The following is a 20,928-nucleotide window of genomic DNA, read 5'->3' on the forward strand; positions in this document are numbered from 1 at the left end:
ATGATCCTCAAAATGATTTCACCGAAAATCCAAGAATAACAAGAGAGACTTTACCCCCTTAGGGTACTGAGAAATTTGAAAATGGTTTATAATGTTAATAATAACCATAACATCCAACAACTGTATGGCAGTTTTCAATTATCCAAGGTTCTTTCGTGAACATTATCTCATTTGATTCTCACATAAACCAAATAAGATTGGTAGAGCAGGTACTATTATTTCTGCTCTACCACTCTTATTTATTCCATTGAATAAACGAGGAAATAGAGATCAGAGAGGTTGTTCCTTGCTTAAGATTATTTAGCCCAAAACTTCCAGCCTGAAACTTTTTTTTTTTTGAGACGGAGTTTCGCTCTTGTTGCCCAGGCTGGAGTGCAATGGCGCGATCTCGGCTCACCGCAACCTCCGCCTCCTGGGTTCAGGCAATTCTCCTGCCTCAGCCTCCGGCGTAGCTGGGATTACAGGCAGGCTCCACCATGCCCAGCTAATTTTTAGTATTTTTAGTAGAGACAGGGTTTCACCATGTTGACCAGGATGGTCTCGATTTCTTGACCTTGTGATCCACCCGCCTCGGCTTCCCAAAGTGCTGGGATTACAGGCTTGAGCCACTGCGCCCGGCCCAGCCTGAACTTTTATCTGTGAATTCCCCTCTAATATAAGGGTAAAGGGTAAACCTTGAGTGGTAACTGGTACTAGAATAGATTTATTGCTTACAGCAATTCTGTGAAGTAGGTATTATTCCCATTTTACAGATGAGTTTGCTCAGAGTGGCTAAGTGTCCACTGAAGGTCACCTATATAATGACAGAGGCACTTATCATTATTCAGAGGTTTCTGCCTGCATGCCCTGTGGCAGACAGTCTTCGACTCAGGTGAATTCCTGTCTATCCACAGGCATGTAGACACAATCATTACTGATGCACCTAGTACTGACCAGAATGGCTTCCAGTGATGCCTGGATTATATATTTACTGGTAACAGTGTATAAAGCAGGGATTGCAAAAGCATCACGTATAGCAAATCTTCAGTGTTACTCCCTTCCTTTCAGATTAGCCTCATCCTTCCTACCTCCATGAAACAAGAGGAACCCTATCATGAGAAAATAGGGACAAAATTCTCCAATTATTGGCAGTGCAGTATAGTAGCTAGAATGGTGGGCAAAAAGCAAGACCGACTATGGGATCCCAGCTTTTGACTTACTAGCTCCATGTCATTGGGCAACTTACTTAACCACTCCATCTTCCAGCATCTTCACCTATAAAAATGAAGATAAGGATGTCATGTACCTTATAGAGTTGGCTGTGACATAAAATGAGTTTATGAAAAGCACCCGATCCATAGTAATAATAGCTAACATGATTTTGCACCAGTAGAAAATATTTGATAAATATTAAAATTAGGTTTGGTTTTGTTTTTTGACACAGAGTCCCACACTCTGTCGCCCAGGCTGGAGTGCAGTGGCACAATCATAGCTCACTGCAGCTTCGACCTTCTGGGCTCAGGTGATCATTCTGCCTCAGCCTCTTAAGTAGCCAGGACTACAGACATGCACCACTATCCCTGGCTAATTTTTTAATTTTTTGTGGAGACAGGGTTTTGCCAGGTTGCCCAGGCTGGTTTCAAATTCTCCTAGGCTCAGGTGATCTGCTTGCCTCAGCCTCCCAAAGTGCTGGGATTACAGGCATGAGCCACTACACCCAGCCTAAAATTGTAACTATTTTTATTCTACTCTGTAACCAGATTTAACCCCTCTCCAGACTTTTCTGGGGCCTAACTCACAGGGCATAGTCCCAACACCAGCTTTTGGTATTCCTTTCAAATAACTAACATGCCATATCTCACCTGCCAAATAGTTTCTAAACAAGGTGTGTACAAGTAAAAACTATATATGGTTTATTCTTATTTACATGTACTAGGGTAACTCATCATTTAAAGAAATTTTTTCGGTCTTTTCATCAATCTCTTTATACTTCCATTTTCGCATTTACAAGGACATGTAAGTATCTTTCTATTTTCCTTACCAGATGATAAGCTCCTTAAGGGCAGAGGACATGTCATACTGAATTTTATATTCCCATTATCTACAATAGTGCCTGGCATGCAGTAGCTTTTGTTGATTGACTTACTGAATGAGTGGAAGGACAATTGAATGGATGCATGGTTAATTCTTTTGTAAAGTAAATAATCATCTCTGAATTTTGTGTCAATCTGAGTTTTCACACTTTGGGTTTTCTTAAAGATAGCTGATCTTGGTTATCAAGTCATGTCATTGTGTGACCCCTCTAACTACTATCCCATAATTCTGTGTTTGTTTTACCAGTCAAATAATTCATTAATGACAATACATGCCTAAGTATTTGGTTTCAATGGTCAGACTCAAACTGATAAAAAGAAAAGTATGTCTCATGTTCTCCTACACATATTGTATTCTTTTCCAAGCAACAGTAAAGTGGATATAGAAGATTTCAAAATTATACTTCAGTGTTAGCACTCATAATTATTGGGTTCATAGGAAACCCTTTAAGAATTCTAGGGTTTCAATAAAGTGTCAGGTTACACAGTGCCGCCATGCTGGAAAGGCACCATCCAAAACAGACACTTCACTTTTGCAGAGGTGAAAAATGAGGCCCAGAGACATGAATGTTTTGTTCAGGGTCACACAGCTGATCAAAGATCAAACTAACCCAGACTTCAGGCCCCCATATTCTCAGGCCAGTGGCTTTTGGAACACTGGGACCAGGATTCTTTAGTGATGTTGATTCTGGAAGATGCAGGATTGGCCCCATAAGTCCAAACCAGCCAAGACCAGGGCATGATTTCTGGAACACCATGTTGTGGGGGCTGATCTGGGCTGGCGGCCAATGGAAGGAGAGCCCTGTGGTCCACATTAAGGCTGTTGGATGTATACAGCCCATTCACATGGCGTTTAACTTTTAAGGTGTTAGAGAAATGTGGGTCTGCCACAAAGGAGAGGCAACATCAGAGGGGGACCCACACACATACAAAGTCTTCATAATGCCCCTCTGCAGTTTTTAAACATTTGAACTCTAAACTTTTAAACTTCAATAAATTATGTTGAAGGTTTGATGGAAACAAATGGTAATAAGCAATGGATTCCTTTTTTTCTCACAGTGGATTTGTGTGTATAGAAGAATAGAAGAGGTGGTTCATTTTAAACTATGCAATGTAATATTATACATGTTACTTTAAAGAGTATAACTTTTGTTCTTTTTCATTTCTGCACCCAGATTCAAAAGATTCCAAGGAGAAGAATAAAATGGAAATCCTATACATACTAGTGCCAAGCGTTGCCATTCCCCTGGCCATTGCTTTACTCTTCTTCTTCATTTGCGTCTGTCGCAATAACCAGAAGTCATCGTCACCACCAGTCCAGAGGCAACCAAAACACGTCAGAGGTCAAAATGTAGAGATGTCAATGCTGAATGCATATAAACCCAAGGTAATGCTAGCAGTTCAGAGCTGCATTTGTTCCATGGGCTTCAAGTTAAAGCAACATGTTATAATCCTCTGAAGCTTACAAATCAAATTATATGGAATCAGAGTTTTGTAAGTGCTAAGGTTCATTTTAAGCAAATGCAAAGATGAACTACCTACCTCTAACTTTTCCCAAGACGCTTTCATCAGCATATCTGCTTCAGGGTTGGGCCAGCCATATCACTGCCTTGCCGTAGAGTCGCTGGGCTAGAAATGATTCCTAAGAAATCATCCTGGCCAGCCTGTCAGGACTCAGAATGTGAGCAATGGTTTAAAATTTCAAAGAGGAAATTTCATACTTTTCCATCCAAATTGCAGGAGAGAAGAAGATCCATCATTGTTCACAAACTTCACTGTCAAGAAATTCTTTTTATTGCGTAATTTACATATAGTTAAAACCACTGTACTACATACTTAAAAATGATTAGATAGTACATTTTATTGTGTTTTTTTTTTACCACAATTTAAAAAAATCCTTTTTAGGCCTAACTTTCATGTCTTTTTCTTTGGTTTAAGTGTATTTTAAGAGAAGTGTTGTCCTTCTAATAGTCTTTGAATGCTATTTTGTGATAACCCACCTTGGCTTTCCCCACTTTGAGCTAAATCAACCCCTTCTCTTGTGCTTTTTGTCTACATCTTTAAACGTTTTGAGTTGCTCAAGGTCCTGACAAGGAACCTAGGGTCACTGGCCCTTACCTTAAATGGAACCCCTGTACTACATCTCAAAACTAAAATACAACGGATTCTTTCAGGAAGGCCAGCACCGCAATCCCAGGCCTCTCAGCAAAAAGATTTCATTTAAATAATTTAGGATTCTTGCATCTAAAAGCCTGGTTTTTTTCTAATTATTCCAACTCCGTAAGAACATTCATTCATTCATTCAACAAATATTTATCTTCCCTGTGGGTTAGTAAGTGTATTATTCTTTTAACCCTCATAAAGAGGAAATACATTACTTTTAATAAACTTTTAGGAAAAAAAACAGTCTTCACACTCAAGTTAACTAATCCTCTTATCTAATATGTGGAGTAGCATAATTGAGCTGACACAGAGCCCTCATTGTTTTTTTGGATTTTTTGTTGTTTGTTTGTTTGTTTGCCTTACTATTTAGATCTTTTTATTTAAAAGGTCTTGAAAAGATTTTTGTTATTATGAAGTTGTTTTTATTAATAGGATTTGGAATTCCTTAAATGCTAAAAATTCGGTTTCTATATTCTGTATTCCGCAAAACCACTGTTCTTTTGCTGAGTGTGAATTTTTATCTTACAAAAAAAAAAAACCCTGCAGATCCTGAAGACCATAGAGTTCACACAATAGCCTGGAGGATGGGCAGAGGTGGAGATTCAACTCTTTTAACATCCCAGCTTCTAGCTGGCTGATTTACGTACATTACAGAATTTTATATAATATCACATTTAATCCTTACTACTTAGTGTTACCATAAAAGTAGGGAAAGCAAATGTGGGGGAGGTTAATATTGTTGCACATTCCCCTAGTTGATCTGGCAGATACTTTTACCTATCTCGTGGCTTCAAGCTTCTAGTGCAAGAGTCATTGTTCCATGAGACTCTTTCTCTTTCATTTCTGTTGGTGAATGTTGAGAAATCTTAGAAACACCAGAACTCTGGATGAGGGGAGACCCATTCAGTTTGGTTACAGCAGATGGCAATTTGGTGCAGCAGCCACCATCCAGGAAAGGTGTGCTCCTCATTGCCAGGGCAGGAACCATGGAAGAATCATTTCCATTTTTAGAAATTATCAATTTTGTAGGTTAGTCTCAATCTGCAATATAATTCCATTTTTAGTAGAGGTTTGTTTTGCATCACATGATAGCCAACAGAGATCCCAGAGAGCTTTGTGGCATAAATAGAAAAAAAGCTAATATCGATTAATACAAACTGTCAAGAACAATACCAGAAACTTTTCCATCCATTATCACACAGCAATTATATAAGGTCGGTATTATTATTACTATTGTACAACCAGGGTAATTGAGACGCAAACAGACTAAGTAACTTGCCTAAGGTCCAAAAGCTACTTTATTAGATAGAAGCAATAAAATGTGAATGCAGGATTTTTCACATTTTCTAAATAGAACCAGCCCTTGCTCTTGCAGAATCCATGATAACTTTTTCACAGAACAGGTCATGTAGGGAAGGAGGCAGGTGGGTTAGGCAAGCAACTGAATGTGATTCCATTTGGTCAGATTGTGCTGCAAAGCAACCACAGGCATTCTCTTGGCTTCTAACAAATCTGTAAGGGGCCTGCATGGTAGTCACTGAATGTTGTAGCCCTAGCCCTGTGAGGGACAGATATAATTTGGCTACAGCAATAATAGTTCCCCATCCTTTAAGGTCAAAGAGACAAATGTAAAATATACTGGCATGAGTTTTCCCAGAGACTGGGTGAAGTAAACAGTGTTTTCATAGTTTCTGGATCATTTCTGAGGTGTGCCTTGCTAAATCTCCCAGTGTCAAGATTTGTCCAATATGAGGCTTAGAGTTTAGCCTTAAACCATTCACAAACACTTCTGAACCCGACTGGAAGTAGAAATGGCTTAAATATTTGAATGGGTTGGGGAGGGAAAAGGAAATAACAAAAGCAAATGCTAACTTTTTTTTTTTTTTGTCTTACCCTTCTAAGGGATTTGGCTCCGATCAAATTTGAGTTATTCAATTGTTTGTTTTGGTTCTTACTGAGTGCCTTTCCTGGAAAAAGCACAAAGGACTTTGTAGACCTTAAAGAAAATTCCTAAATGTAAACAGAAAATCTCTAAAACTGCTTTGGAAGGTCACTGACACATAAATATTACATGTACCTATAAAATCTAAAAGGAAAGGACACACATAAGAAAGAAAGAAAAAAAGTCCTGAAAACAAACACTCCACCAGAGCAAAATCAAAGGACTATTTGGAGGCGGGATGAAAAAGGAGTGAAGGATAGAAACCGGTCTGCCCTAGCCGCTGTCTTATTTCCCCTTGGCCAATTCAAAAGTCAGAGACTCCCGGGTTCTTATTTATCCAAATGAATGTACCCTTCAGGGTTAAAACTCTCTGCTTCCATCTCTCTTCACTTGCTGAGCCGCTAAAATTCTCCTGAGTGTTTGGATTGAGAAGAAGAGGTTCCTGTGGGAGATTAGAAACCGATACCCTTGAGAAAGGACAATAGGGAGCTGCCGACAGACTGGCTGATGAGGCCCGGCTCGGGTCCCCAGAGAGGTAGGACGGTGCAGTTAGAAGTAAAAGCCTTTGATGAGCTATGAGTTTTTTTCTGATCTGTGGGCAAAGGAAACCAGTGGACCAGAGAGGCATCTGAACACTGAACAGTCAGGAAGATGGAGATGGTCTGGCTCCCCTGCCAAATGCTCTGTGGCTCCAAGAAGCCATCTAGCCTTTTGCAGTTCAATTTTCTCAGCTGTTCATAGGAAGTAGACTGTGTTTGAATAGAAGACTGTTTATTTTCCTGTTATTTTTTTTAGCCAAAGATTTGAAGCCATTCAATCCTCTGATGAGTACTGTAGTGATGCCTGAACTAAGCAGGATTTTCTGTACTGCATTACAAATTTTGCAATCTGAATGAGGTTTTTTTTTCTTATAGTACTGCAGAAATTGAACCTTCTCAGAGGAGCCTGGAAACTCTAAATTTTTCTCTCTGTTTCTTTTCCTTTGCCCCTACATCCCCTGCCAGGTATGACTCTGGCAAACAGCATTCTGTAAACTTGCTTGGGTCAGGGAAAGAAGCTGTGGCATGTGCTACTGTGGGAGCAGGGAGAGGGCAGAGTCTCCCCTTCAAGGAAAGGATGGGCCCCATTCAGCCAGGCCTCCTGGCTCCTCATCTACCCGGAGATAAGTCAGGCAGAGAGGTTAAAAGATAAAGGAATCTGGTAGGGTGCAGTGGCTCACACCTATAATCCTAGCATTTGGGGAAGCCAAGATGGACAGATCGCTTGAGCCCAGGAGTTTAAGACCAGCCTGGGCAACATGGGGAAACCCCATCTCTGCAAACAAACACACATACACTCACACAATTAGCCAGGCATGATAGTGCACCCCTGTACTCTGAGCTACCCGGGAGGCTAAGGTGGTAGGATTACTTGTGCCCGGAAAGTTGAGGCTGCAGTGAGCTGAGCTCATGTCACTGCACTCCAGCCTAGGTGACAGAGTGAGACCCTATCTCAAAAAAAGAAAAAAAGATGGAGGAGTCTGAGAATGGGGGCGAGGAAGAGCCAAGGCAGTCCAGGAGTGGGAGATGTAGCCAAAACCTGGATGGCCCCCAGGGGTCAAACTCCTGCAGCTCCTGGCTGCTGTAAGGAACATTGCGAGGGAAAGCAGCACTGGCCCAGCTCTCCAAAGCTGATGGCTCTATTTTACTTCTCAATTTACCCTCATCTCTTGCCAGCTTCTCTGCTTTTTCACTTCCAGACAATTCATCTCTCCATTTTTCTTTCCAGCCAAAGTAGTTGCTGAATATACTGAAACGGGATTACATTCTCTGGGCCTGTCCCTTTTGCCAGCAACACGCTTCCATCTAAAAGCCCTGCTGTAGTCTGGCTTCCCTTTTAAATTCTCTGTTCTTCCAAAATGTCACCACACTTCATGCTAAAATATCCTCAATAACTTTTCCACTCACTGCTTAAAGCCATTGTCTCACAACACTTCTGAGCTCACCATTCTGTTAACATGGGCCGGAATCACCAGTGATGTCATTTAATCCAGTGACCTTCGCCAAGTCTTCATCCCCTTTAATTTCTCTGGAGCCTTTGATATTCTTAACCACTATCTTGAAATATTTTTTTTTCCCCTTGGCTTTCCTCCTATGTCCTTCCCATACTTCCTCACTAGTTCTTTTAATTCCCTTAATGGGAGCATCCTCTGACATCCTTCAGTCCTCCTTTCCCTCTCATTCTCTGGCGCTGATTTCATCCTCTGGCATTGCTCTAGCTCCCCCTTGAGTATAATGATTTCTCAACCTGGAGGGACCAATGTCAAGTTATAAAATTCTTGCCGCCAAAATCCTGCCACCCAAAAGTCCATACTCTCTAGGCCTAGCTTACCTTCCCAGCCATGCTTTTCTCTTATTTCAGGAAGGTAGTCTGATACACTTCAAAGAGCCAGAGGCAAAGAGATATGATTACAAATCTTGGCTCCACTGTCAACTGGCCACAAGATCTTAAGCAAATAACTAACTTCTGTGAATCTTTAATTTTCTCATCTGTAAAGCAAGGATAAGAATAGTACTTAAAAGGGATATATTTTACACTTCAAGATAATGTGTCTGGTACCTCACAGGTATTTAAGAGCTAGAAATTACTATTATTGTTGTTAAACTGATGAGTACAGGTCTTTTTTTTAACTTCTATTTTCAGTTAAGGGGTACAAGAGCAGGTTTGTTATGTCAGTAAACTTGTGTCATGGGCATTTGTGGTACAGATTATTTCATCACCCAGGTCTTAAGCCTAGTACTCACTAGCTATATTTGCTGATCCTCTCCTCATGACCTCCACCCTCTGAAAGGCCCCAGGGTGTGTTGTTCCCCTCTGTGTGTCTATGAGAACAACATTTAGCTCTCACTTAAATATTAGAGCATGTGGTACTTGGTTTTCTGTTCCTGTGTTACTTTGCTAAGGATAATATTCTCCAGCTCCAACCATGCCCCTCCAAAGACATGATCTCATTCTTTTTTATGTCCACGTAGTATTCTATGGAGTATATTATATATACCACATTTTCTTTATCCAGTCTTTCATTGATGGGCATTTAAGTTGATTCCATGCTTTTGCTATTGTGAATAGTGCTGTAGTGAACATACATGTGCATGTGTCCTTATAGTAGACTGATTTATATTCCTTTGGGTATATACTCAGGATTTAAATTGCTGGATGAAATGGTATTTGTGTCTTTAGATCTTTGAGGACTCGTCACACTGCCTTCCACAATGGCTGAACTAATTTATACTCCTACAAACAGTGTATAAGGATTCCTTTTTCTCTGCAACCTTACTAGCATCTGTTGTTTTTTGACCTTTTAATAATGGCCATTCTGGCTGATGTGAGACAGTATCTCATTGTGGTTTTGATTTGCGTTTCTCAAATAATTAGTGATATTGAGCTTTTTTTCATATGTTTGTTGGCCACATGTATATCTTCTTTTGAAAAGTGTCTGTTCATGTCCTTTACCTACCTTTTAATAGGGTTGTTTTCTTCTTATAAATTTATTTAAGTTCCATATACATGCTGGATATTAGACCTTTGTCGGATGCACAGTTTGCAAAATTTTTCTCCCATTCTGTAGGTTTTCTGTTACTCTGTTGATAGTTTCTTTTGCTGTCCAGAAACTCCTTAGTTTAACTGGATCTCATTTGTCAAATTTTGCTCTTGTTGTGATTGCTTTTGGTGTCTTCATCATGAAATCTTTGTCTGTGCCTATGTCCTGCATGGTATCACTTACATTGTCTTCCAGGATTTTTATAATTTTGGATTTTGCTTTTTTTTTTATTTAATTGAGATGGAGTCTCGCTTTGTCACCCAGGCTACAGTACAGTGGAGAAATCTCAGCTCACTGCAACCTCCACCTCCTAGGTTTAAGCAGTTCTCATGCTTCAGCCTCCCAAGTGGCTGGGACTACAGGTGTGTGCCATCACGCCTGGCTAATTTTTGTCTTTTTTTGTAGAGATGAGGTTTCACCATGTTTCCCAGGCTGGTCTCAAACTCCTGGCCTCAAGTGATCCACCTGCCTCATCCTCCTAAAGTGCTGGAATGACAGGCATGAGCCACTGGGGTTTTACATTTAAGTTTTTGATTCATCTTGAATTAATTTTTCTACATGGTGTAAGGAAAGGGTCCAGTTTCAATCTTCTGCATAAAGCTAGCCAGTTATCCCAGAACCATTTATTTTAATAGGGAATCCTTTCTCCATTGATGCTTTTTGTCAGGTTTTTCAAAGGACAGGTAGTTGTAGGCATGGAGTCTTATTTCTGGGTTCTCTATTCTGTTCCATTGGTCTGTGTGTCTGTTTCTGCACCAGTACCGTACTCTTTTGGTTACTGTAGCCCTGTAGTATAGTTTGAAGTCAGGTACCATGATGCCTCCAAGCTTTGTTCTTTTTGCTTAGGATTGCCTTGGCTCTTTTTTGGTTCCATATGAATTTTTAAATAGTTTTCTCTAGTACTGTGAAGAATATAAATGGTAGTTGAATAGGAATAACATTTAATCAGTAAATTGATTTGGGCAGCATGGCCATTTTAATGATATTGATTCTTCCTATCCATGAGCATGGAATGTTTTTTCATTTGTTTGCGTCATCTCTGATTTCTTTGAGCAGTGGTTTAACTACAGATCTTTTAATGAGTCAAATGCTGTGCACACGTAGGATACTGTGGGTTGGGAGGAAGGTATAGGATCCAGAAATGCACGACATTAACTGGGGTGAGGACACAGGCAAGAGAATCCCAGCAAAGATGATAGAGGCAGCTCTTTGGACAGCTCTTGTATTCCTTGCATCCATCCTGTTAGCATACATTCTCCTGCTCCACACCCTGCTTACACCCTGGATAAATTCCATCAGGGTGGAGAAGCTCTGATAGTGAGGGCTGGGAGGCTGTTCAGTACATAACCTCAGCTTAAACCAATGTCTATAGAAACTCTATTTCTGGGAAAAACAAGTATTATAAATGAATATATTATAAATTGGCATCATAAGTGGACTAAAGTACTTCATTATTTCAATAGAATCTTTATAATAACCCTTTGAAGTAGGTACTAAGTCTGATTTTTAGGGTGAAAAATCTGAGGCTTCAGATTCAGAGTTGGCCCAAAGTCATACAATTATTAAGTGACAGCCAAAACTTGAACCCAGGTCTTCTCAGGTGCAGAGCCCAGTGCTTTTCTATTTCCCTCTACTGCCTTTATTTTCAGGCTAACTGAAATATATGAGCTCAAGTTATGAGTATGGGATGGCTCAAGCTGACATTACAATTACTGGCATCTGTTCTGTCTATTTCCAGGCAGAATAGAACCTCTCCCATTGGCATTATAAAGTAACTCCACCACAGAATCAACCCTGCTCACCACCAAACATTCAAGCTAATTATCAGAAAGTTACATTATAAAGAAAAGAAATGCTTCTGAAGTTAAATCACTTCCAGAGAAGTGCAGCTGAACTCTGAGCAAATGTGGCAAAATATTGGTTGAAACTCCCTCTAGAATTTGATTGCATAAGCCAGAAGGCACTTAATTCGGCTGTAGTCTTTGAAAATGTCCATAACCTCCCAAAACAAAATGGCTGTGGTCTCTAAGCTTTTAAAATGTAATCATTTCCATTTATGAGTAGAGTCAGTTGTTTCACAATTCTAACGCTGTTTACCTAAGAACCAGTAAAATGCACAAGAAAGGAAAATAGGTTTTGGAGTCAAGCAGGTCCATGTTAACAGCCAAGTCCAGGTACTAAGAAATCTCACAGTCATATACTCTCCAGGGCTCTCGTGCCCAATTCAGGCGAAGGTTGCCATGGACAGGTTTTGTTCATTTATCCCAGACAAACAGTAGAGACAGCTGAGCATCAACAGAGTGAGGTCTAACTAAAAAACCAGAGCGCTCTTATACCTTGAGCATTTCACTTTTACATCAATGGTCCTCATGCTTTTAAGATGTCGAGTCCTCTGAGGATCAGATGGAAACTCTGCCTCTTCTTCCCAGAAAACACTGCAACTCTGGCGTTAGACATACTTGGATTTGAATCTTGGCATCACCACTTAATAGTTGTGCTTTTTTAGGCAAGCTACTTAACCACTGAATGCCTTAATGTCTTTATCTATAAAATGGGGCAGTCCTAATATGAATCTCACAGGATTGTGATGAGGATTAAATGGGTTGACGCATTAAGCACTTATGTCAGAGAACAGACAAGGGAGTGTAGTGTAGTCATTAGCAAGGCAGGCTCTGGTGTCTGAATTGACCACCTACCACCTGTGAGACCACTTAACTGACCTGTTCTTTGGTTTTTCCATCTGAAACATAGGTATGAGTCATAGTTACCAATCTTGTGTGGTTGGTGTGAGGATGAAAGGGGCTAATATGTGTAAAGTACTTACAGCCTAACCTATACGCATTCAAAAAATCATAGCCATTATTAGGATCTCAGTGTCTGGTGCATGGCAGATATTTAATACATGGTAGGTGTTACTAAATTCAGATTACAGATATCCAGGATAGGAGTCATGTCTTCTCTCTTCATGGTTCTTTCAGGTCCCTCATATAGTAGTCTGTATGCATATTGTGTTTACAGTATATTGTGTATACAGTATCAGTTGACTGATCCAACCAGCTATTAAAATATATCCTAAATGATTGGCTCTAATTGAAACTAAAGGAAACTGGTGATATAGCCCAAGCTACAGAAAGATATATCGAAACCTTAAATCATGAATTTCACTAAGATAGCAGCCATACAGTATATAAACCTGATAAATGCTGGTTAATGGTTCTTGTATTTTTCTCTACCTGACATTTCCAAAGCATCTTTTCAAGAAGTGTATTGTTTTCTCTCACTCAGGTAAGTTTTAATTGCCCAACCAGTTTCTTCAGACACACTGTGGTCATTCATCCTGCAGAGAGAAGGGACCCAGATCACTAAGGATCCAGACTTGACTGATCCAGAAAACTACGTCTATTTAGTCCAAGGCCTCTCAAATGTGAGGCCTCTAGGCCAGCAGAAGCCTCATCAACTGAGAACTGTCAGAAATGGACAATCTCAGACCCATACAGGAACTCTGGTGGTAGAGCCTAGCAATTTGTGTTTTAACAAGTCCTCCAGGTGGCACTGAAGCCTGCTCTGATGTAGACTATGCTGGTCAGTACTTGAGATTCAGGAAGCAAGTCAGCCCATAGGGAATACAGATCTGAGAGAAAACTGTGCTTCCAAAGAGAAAAAGGACTGGGATAGCCCTTCTATTATCAAAAATACTCCTCTGATTTCAATAGGACTATGGTCTGCTCATGATTCCTCTGATGGGGCGTATTAGTCTGTTTTCACACTGCTGATAAAGACATACTCAAGACTCGGAAGAAAAAGAGGTGGAACTGGGACTTACAGTTCCATATGGCTGGGGAGACCTCACAATCATGGCAGAAGGCAAGAAGGAGCAAGTTACATCTTACATGGATGGCGGCAGGCAAAGAGAGAGCTTGTGCAGGGAAATCCCCCCTTATAGAACCATCAGATCTCATGAGATTTATTCACTATCATGAGAACAGCATGGGAAAGACCTGCTCCCATAATTCAATAACCTCCCACTGAATCCCTCCCACAACACGTGGGAATTCAAGATGAGATTTGGGTGGTGACTCAGCCAAACATATCATTCCACCTTTGGCCTCTTTCAAATCTCATGTCCTTACATTTTAAAACCAATCATGCCCTCCCAACAGACCCCCAAAGTCTCAACTCGTTTCAGAATTAATGCAAAAGTCCATAGTCCACAGTCTCATCCAAGACAAGGCAAGTCCTTTCTGCCTATGAGCCTGTAAAATCAAAAGCAAGTTAGTTACTTCTCAGATACAATGGGGGCATAAGCATTGGATAAATACAGCCAAAACAAATGTTATGGCTCTCTTATTCTCTCTTATTCCAAATGGGAGAAATTGGCCCAAACAAAGGGGCTATAGGCCCCATGCAAGTCGGAAACCTAGCAAGGTAATCAAATCTTAAAGCTCCAGGGCCGGGCGCAGTGGCTTAAGCCTGTAATCCCAGCACGTTGGGAGGCCGAGGCGGGTGGATCACGAGGTCAAGAGATCGAGACCATCCTGGTCAACATGGTGAAACCCCGTCTCTACTAAAAATACAAAAAATTAGCTGGGCATGGTGGCGTGTGCCTGTAATCCCAGCTACTCAGGAGGCTGAGGCAGGAGAATTGCCTGAGCCTAGGAGGCGGAGGTTGCGGTGAGCCAAGATCGCGCCATTGCACTCCAGCCTGGGTAAGGAGAGTGAAACTCTGTCTCAAAAAAAAAAAAAAAAATCTTTAAGCTCCAAAATGATCTCCTTTGACCTCATGTCTCACATCCAGGTCATCCTGATGGAAGAGTTGCATCAGATACCTCTGCCCCTTTGGCTTTGCAGGGTATAGTCCCCTTCCTGTGCTCATAGGGTGGTGTTGAGTGTCTGAGGCTTTTCCAGGCTCACAGTGCAAGCTGTTGGTGGATCTACCATTCTGGGGTTGAGGACAGTGGCCCTCTTCTCACAGCTCCCCTAGGCAGTGCCCAGTAGGGACTTGGTATGGGGGCTCCAACCCCACATTTCCTTTCCATACTTCCCTAACAAACAGAGGTTCTCCATGAGGGCTCTGCCCCCACAGCAAACTTCTCCCTGGCATTTCCACACAGCCTCTGAAATCTAGGAGAGATTCTCAAACCTCAATTCTTGACTTCTGTACACCCACAGGCTCAATACCACATGGAAGCTGCCAAGGCTTGGGACTTCCACCTTATGAAGCCACAGCATGAGCTGTACCTTGGCCCTTTTTAGTCAGAGCTAGAGTGGCTGGGACTCAAGGCACCAAGTCCCTAGACTGCACACAGCAGAGGGACCCTGGGCCCAGCCCACAAAACCATTTTTTCCTCCTAAACCTCTGGGCCTGTGATGGGAGGGGTTGCCATGAAGACTTCTGACGTGCCTTGGAGGCATTTTCCCCATTGTCTTCGTGATTAACATTTGGCTTCTGGCTACTTATGCAAATCTGCAGCCAGCTTGAATTTCTCTTCAGAAATTGGGATTTTATTTTCTATTGCATTGTCAGGCTGCAAATTCTCCAAACTTTTATGCTTTATTTTCCTTTTAAAACTGAATGCCTTTGTTTTCCTTTTAAAACTGAATGTTTTCCTTTTAAAACTGAATGCACCCAAGTCACATCCTGAATACTTTGCTGCTTAAACATTCCTTCTGCCATACACTCTAAGTCTTATCTCTCAAGTTCAAAGTTCCACAAATTTCTAGGGCAGGGGCAAAATGTTGCCAGTCTCTTTGCGAAAACATGACAACAGTCACCTTTGCTTCAGTTCCCAACAAGCTCTTCATCTCCATCTGAGACCACCTCAGCCTGGATTTCATTGTCCATATCATCATCAGCATTGTGGTCAAAGCCATTCAACCAGTCTCTAGGGAGTTCCAAACCTTCCTATATTTTCCTGTCTTCCTCTAAGCCCTCCAAACTGTTCCAACTTCTGCCTGTTACCCAGTTCCAAAGTCACATCCACATTTTCAGGTATCTTTTCAGCAGCATCCCACTCTACTGGTAACAATTTACTATATTAGTCAATTTTCACACTGCTGATAAAGACACAACTGAGACTGGTAAGAAAAAGAGGTTTAATGGACTTACAATTCCACATGACTGGGGAGGCCTCACAATCATGGCAGAAGGCCAGGAGGAGCAAGTCACATCTTACATGGATGTCAGTTTGCAAAGAGAGAGCTTGTGCAGGGAAACTCCCCCTTATAGAACCATCAGATCTCATAAGACTTATTCACTATCATGAGAACAACATGGGAAAAATCTGCCCCCATGACTCAGGTCCCTCCCACAACACACATGAATTCAAGATGGGATTTGAGTGGGGACACAGCCAAACCATATCATGGAGCAAGCACAAATGCCATGTGAAACCTGCTATTCTTCTGCAGACACTTGGATCCAACTAGAATCAGCTTCAAAAGAATAGTATAGATTTGAAAAGGGGCAGCAGTCAGCCTTGGGACATTAGAACATGCGGAGTGAACTGACCTTGAGTGACAGGGACCACAGGGGGACGTCTGGGGCTGACTTTTGAATGTGGGTCCTGTTTTAGCACCTACTGTTGTTAAAGCCCCCTTTCTGTCCCACAGAACCACCCTGGGCTCGATTTCCTCCACCCTAATGTAGGTCTGTTCTTTATCTGTGTGTCTACTTCAAGTTGGACTCAAAAGTAGAGCAATCTTATGGCATTATGTTGGAGGCAAAACGTGACAGCAGGCGTCATGTTGCATATAAATGTTGGTGGCCATCACAAAATCCTATAGTAATCACTTTCATAAAGTGAGCAGGAAATAGCAAATTAGTAGTAGGCTGCTTCACCAGGTGTCATTTCAAATATATTGTCACCTAAGGTATAACTTCCCAAAGATGGAAGGAAATAAAACTACTAAGTCTGCCCTCCCTATTCATCTACAGCCACCAAAGTAATTACAGTTTTTAAAAACTCTACTCATGGTTCATTGCTTTCATATCTAAAGCTAAGAGATCTAAAAGATCCCCCACATTCCCACTTAGCAGTCATCACTAAGGTGAAAAAAGCCACCAGTATCAGCATGGTCTCTCTTATCAGCAGTTTAGACAGTACTACATTTTTCCCATCTGACTCACATCTAAATGACTCGCATCTAAAATGTTTTTGCTTCATTTTCCTTCTGCAAAGAGCTTATTTAAACTCTAATACCACTGCTTTTCAAAATTTTCTAAAGAAAGAGGCATCTTGGAACAATATATCAACTTCTGCATCAACTTTTATTTTATATAATAATTTTATATAATTTTTTAAAGGCAGATGCATGTTTACTTTGAGAAGTAAAAATGTTAACATTGAAACTGAAAGCCTGTTTCAGTTTTAAGGTACTTAATTGCCTTACAGCATATAATAAACTGAGGCCATCTTGTCCTTCAACTAATGGAGGGAGTGATAAAGAGATAGGAGCCCAGGACTCTATTCATTCCAGTTTTCCTTTGTACTTGGTTTACTTTGGCACCATGCCTCATGTGTATTTTACACTTCTTTACATTTTGTACATCCCTGTATGACAAACACTTGTCAAACAAAAACTAAACAGATTTATAACCCCTTAACTTGAAATGAGCCAAAATTGAACTGCCACAACTTTATGACTTCATTTTCTTTCATAGTTTTCCACTACATTCGTTCAAACAGACAAACCCCACTTGAGGTCAAGCAGAGGTCATTTCACTTTCATTACTAAAATATAATTTACAATATGCCAGACCTAAACAAGTTTAGCCTAAAGGGTTTGTATAATGTAAACCATCTGTTCCTCAACAATACAGCTAATTTCCTGCCGTCACTGTACAGTCTACTGACTGCTTCTTTAAAGGTTTTTATGATTTTTTAACTAGTTCAGGATTTATGTAAAATTTGAAAATGAGTCTATAGTTAGGACTCATTTGTACCAAGTAACTTGAGCACCTTAAAAATGCAAATCACTGTGGAAATTGTTCCCCTGAAACCAAGTTAGGAGAATTTTTTTCTGGGCACTTCTTTGCTGGACTGCACAGGTGTCTGAAGGGAAGGTTTTTGTGGACTCTGCCATTTTAGATGCTTTCCATGCTTCTTTGCAAAGCAAAACCCCCAAATTTAGTTTTCAGTAGCTCTAGTAAATGATTTCTTGGAGAAGGCTTGGGATTATATGCTATATGGCCCACTGGGTATTGGTGAGATAGGGCAAGATATACCTTGGGGTAAAATCTGCTTTCTTTCATGTGTGAACAGGGAGAAAAAACAATTGTAATTCTGTAGAGTGACCACATACTGAAGGCCAACCCCCTAGCCCTGCAAGGTGGCAGGCCTCAAGCTGAGCCTCCAGAGACATTCGGCTTCATGCTGGGATTGCTGGCCAGCAGGCTTCTCTGGTTTCAAACAGAATGCTGTGGCCCCACACAGAGAGCCTTGGAGTTGCAAGTGGCTCTTTCTGTTCTCCTAAACATTCCTGATACTTTCTTTAGCCCCTTTCTCCATCTGTAAAATGGCAACAGTAAGAGTTCTTTTTCCAAAGGCAAAAATATGAGAAGACATTCGCTTACCTCAGTGGAGGGGAATGCAGCTAGCCTTCTTAGCCATGAAGCCCCAAGGCCATTGTGCAGTGCTGGTGCCAAGGCCCTGGCCAGCTCTTCCTCTTTTCCCACCTCCAAAAGTTTGGCTGCCTTGCTTCCTTTTTCTGTCTGCTACCATCCACTGTTCCACATGAGTTCTTGCTGCCTACACCTTCATTCACATCTCAGAGGAGCCAGCCACAGGCCACTCAACTTCTCACCCACCCTCAAGCTCCAAAACAAATTATCTGTCATTTTTAAAGGATGATTTTTTTTTTAAACTTAACAACTACAGGAGAACAGAGAAAGATTAACAGGAAGAAATTTAAACACTCTGGAACTACTTAAGGCTTAAATGGATCTAAATCATTTGCATTACTTTACTTCCTGGATGACTTTCCTAATAAGGATAATAAGAATGATTTAAAGAGCACTTATTAGATAGGAATTACTTTCATATATCGTTGTATTTAATCCCTACTGCAACAGTGCAAGATAGTATATTATTTCATAGATATGGGAACAGGTTCAGAAAAGTTAAGAAATTCACCCAAGGTCAGTGATTAATATATAAGACCTATCCCACAGGATCATGGTGTTAAATAAGTTAATATTTGCTAAGTGCTTAGAACAGTATCTGGCACAAAGTTCTATGTAAGTATTAACTATTATTAATAGAAAGCAGTGGATTCAAAATGCAAACCCAGACTTATAGGAGTCCAAAGCTCATTTGGTTTGAATTACACCATACTGCCTATGGATTCGTTTCAAGCAGTGAGGGAGGAGAGGATATTGGGTTTCTAACTCCTCATTATACCAGTCTAATATTCCATGAGTTTACTTCCTAATTCCCATTTTCCACAAAGAAGCTTTAGTACTCAGTCCCTTAACCTCTGTCTCCAAGAGCCTAGAGGTCTTGTTTAGGTCAAAAAGTAAGTGATATCTACTATGTCATTCAAGGGACCTTCACCTAAAATGGATTTATTTACATCATTAGGAAAAGTTCTGATGGAAATCCCCAATCTTAACAGCATGCAGAAAAAATTCACCTTGGGTTACTCTTGCCAGCAAAAGTAAAATCATCTGAGTGCTACAAGACAAAAAAGGAGTATTGGTTCAACTGGTTACCTTTCTCATCACTCACACCTTGCCCTCTGAAAGGATTTGCACTAGCACCCATGAGAATATAGACCCTGAAAGCAAAAGGAAAAATGGTGGATGGACTTGTAATTGCAAAAGATATTTTCTAATTCAGTGAGATGGGAATATTCTCCTGTTTTTTCAAAAATTTAATTATTTGATTTTGAGCATTGGTAATATATTCACCTGGATCAAAAATTTTAAAGCATAAAGAAGCATGAAGTATAAAATCGCTTACCTGTGCCCTCCTTTCCCTCGTTTCTACTTCCATACCCCCAATAATCAGTGCTCTCTGTTTCCCAAGTATCCTTTCATCGTTTCTTTATGTTTATACAAAGAAATATATTTCACGTGTTCTTTTTCTCCTTCTCTCTTACACAAAAGCAGCACCCAGCATTAACTGTTTTGTTGCTTTTTATTTTTAGCTGAGCAAAAGGATTTTGCAGACCTTTCCATACCAGTACATAGAAAACATCCTCATTCTTTTTTACAAATGTAAAATATTCTATTTACTAGCTCCACCATGATTGATTTAATGTGTTCTCTATGGGGACATGGAGGTCATTTATAATCTTTTGCTATTACAAGCAATACTACATTGAACAGAACTAGATCAATAAGCTTTAATTTACTGAAAGTTTAAAGCAACACATTACCATGACTTTCAGCACAAGTAAATTTTCTAAAATGCATTTCCAAATATAGACCTCAGAAAAATCTGCTTCGATGAACAAATAAGACCAATTTATAATGAGACAGATTATTTGCGTAGAAGAATTAATGTTCCAAAGAAGAATCAATGTTCCAAAATCTCCCATCCAAATGTGTCCTTTTAAGTGGGTATTTTGCTGCAAGTTTATTTACACTTACAATTAGGTTAGTGGGCATTTGCCCTGGAAAATAACAGCCTAGAACAAATCTAATCATCATGAATTCTAAATTAGTAGGGTTTGGATAAGAGAATTATTTTTTATAACCAAATTTTCTAAACTGTTGATTTAAACTCTGTACAGAGAACTCTGGATTTCATATATATTTCAACATTGTCAGTTTCAATTAGAATTTTCAGGCTAGTATTCTTTTAAAACAAAATAAGAATTTGAAGGGTGGGGATTATTTGAAAAATCAGTTTTATGTAAAATGCATTGTTTTTATTACTTTCTAACAAATGAAACATCAGACTAAATTTGAGGTAATTTTTAAAATAGTAAAAACCTATGACATTATAGACATTTGCTTGCCAAGATCAAGTGTCATGATTCAATACTTATTTTCATTGCGAGCTAGATGCCTTTACCTGTCTGTGTTAGGTTCAAGTAATAAACAACCTACTTGCTTAGCCCTGGGAATATACATTGGTATGAAGTGCAGTGCTTTCAATAAGATTTCCCTTGAAATCTGGTTGTGAGGACAAAATGCATGCATAAAAAGAACAGAAACATCACATTGA

The 20,928-nt window shown here is 40.2% G+C and overlaps 1 protein-coding gene across 1 annotated transcript in view; it reads left to right on the plus strand.

Moving 5' to 3' along the window:
* Positions 1–20,928, plus strand: part of ROR1 (receptor tyrosine kinase like orphan receptor 1) — a 415,703-nt gene that overhangs the window by 380,336 nt on the left and 14,439 nt on the right. Inside the window, exon 8 of the mRNA XM_039474389.2 lies at positions 3,248–3,459. Coding sequence (XP_039330323.1) covers positions 3,248–3,459 — 212 coding nt within the window. The remainder of the gene's footprint in view (positions 1–3,247; positions 3,460–20,928) is intronic.

Source organism: Saimiri boliviensis, chromosome 11 (assembly GCF_048565385.1).
Source record: "Saimiri boliviensis isolate mSaiBol1 chromosome 11, mSaiBol1.pri, whole genome shotgun sequence".
Taxonomy (NCBI): Eukaryota; Metazoa; Chordata; class Mammalia; order Primates; family Cebidae; genus Saimiri; species Saimiri boliviensis.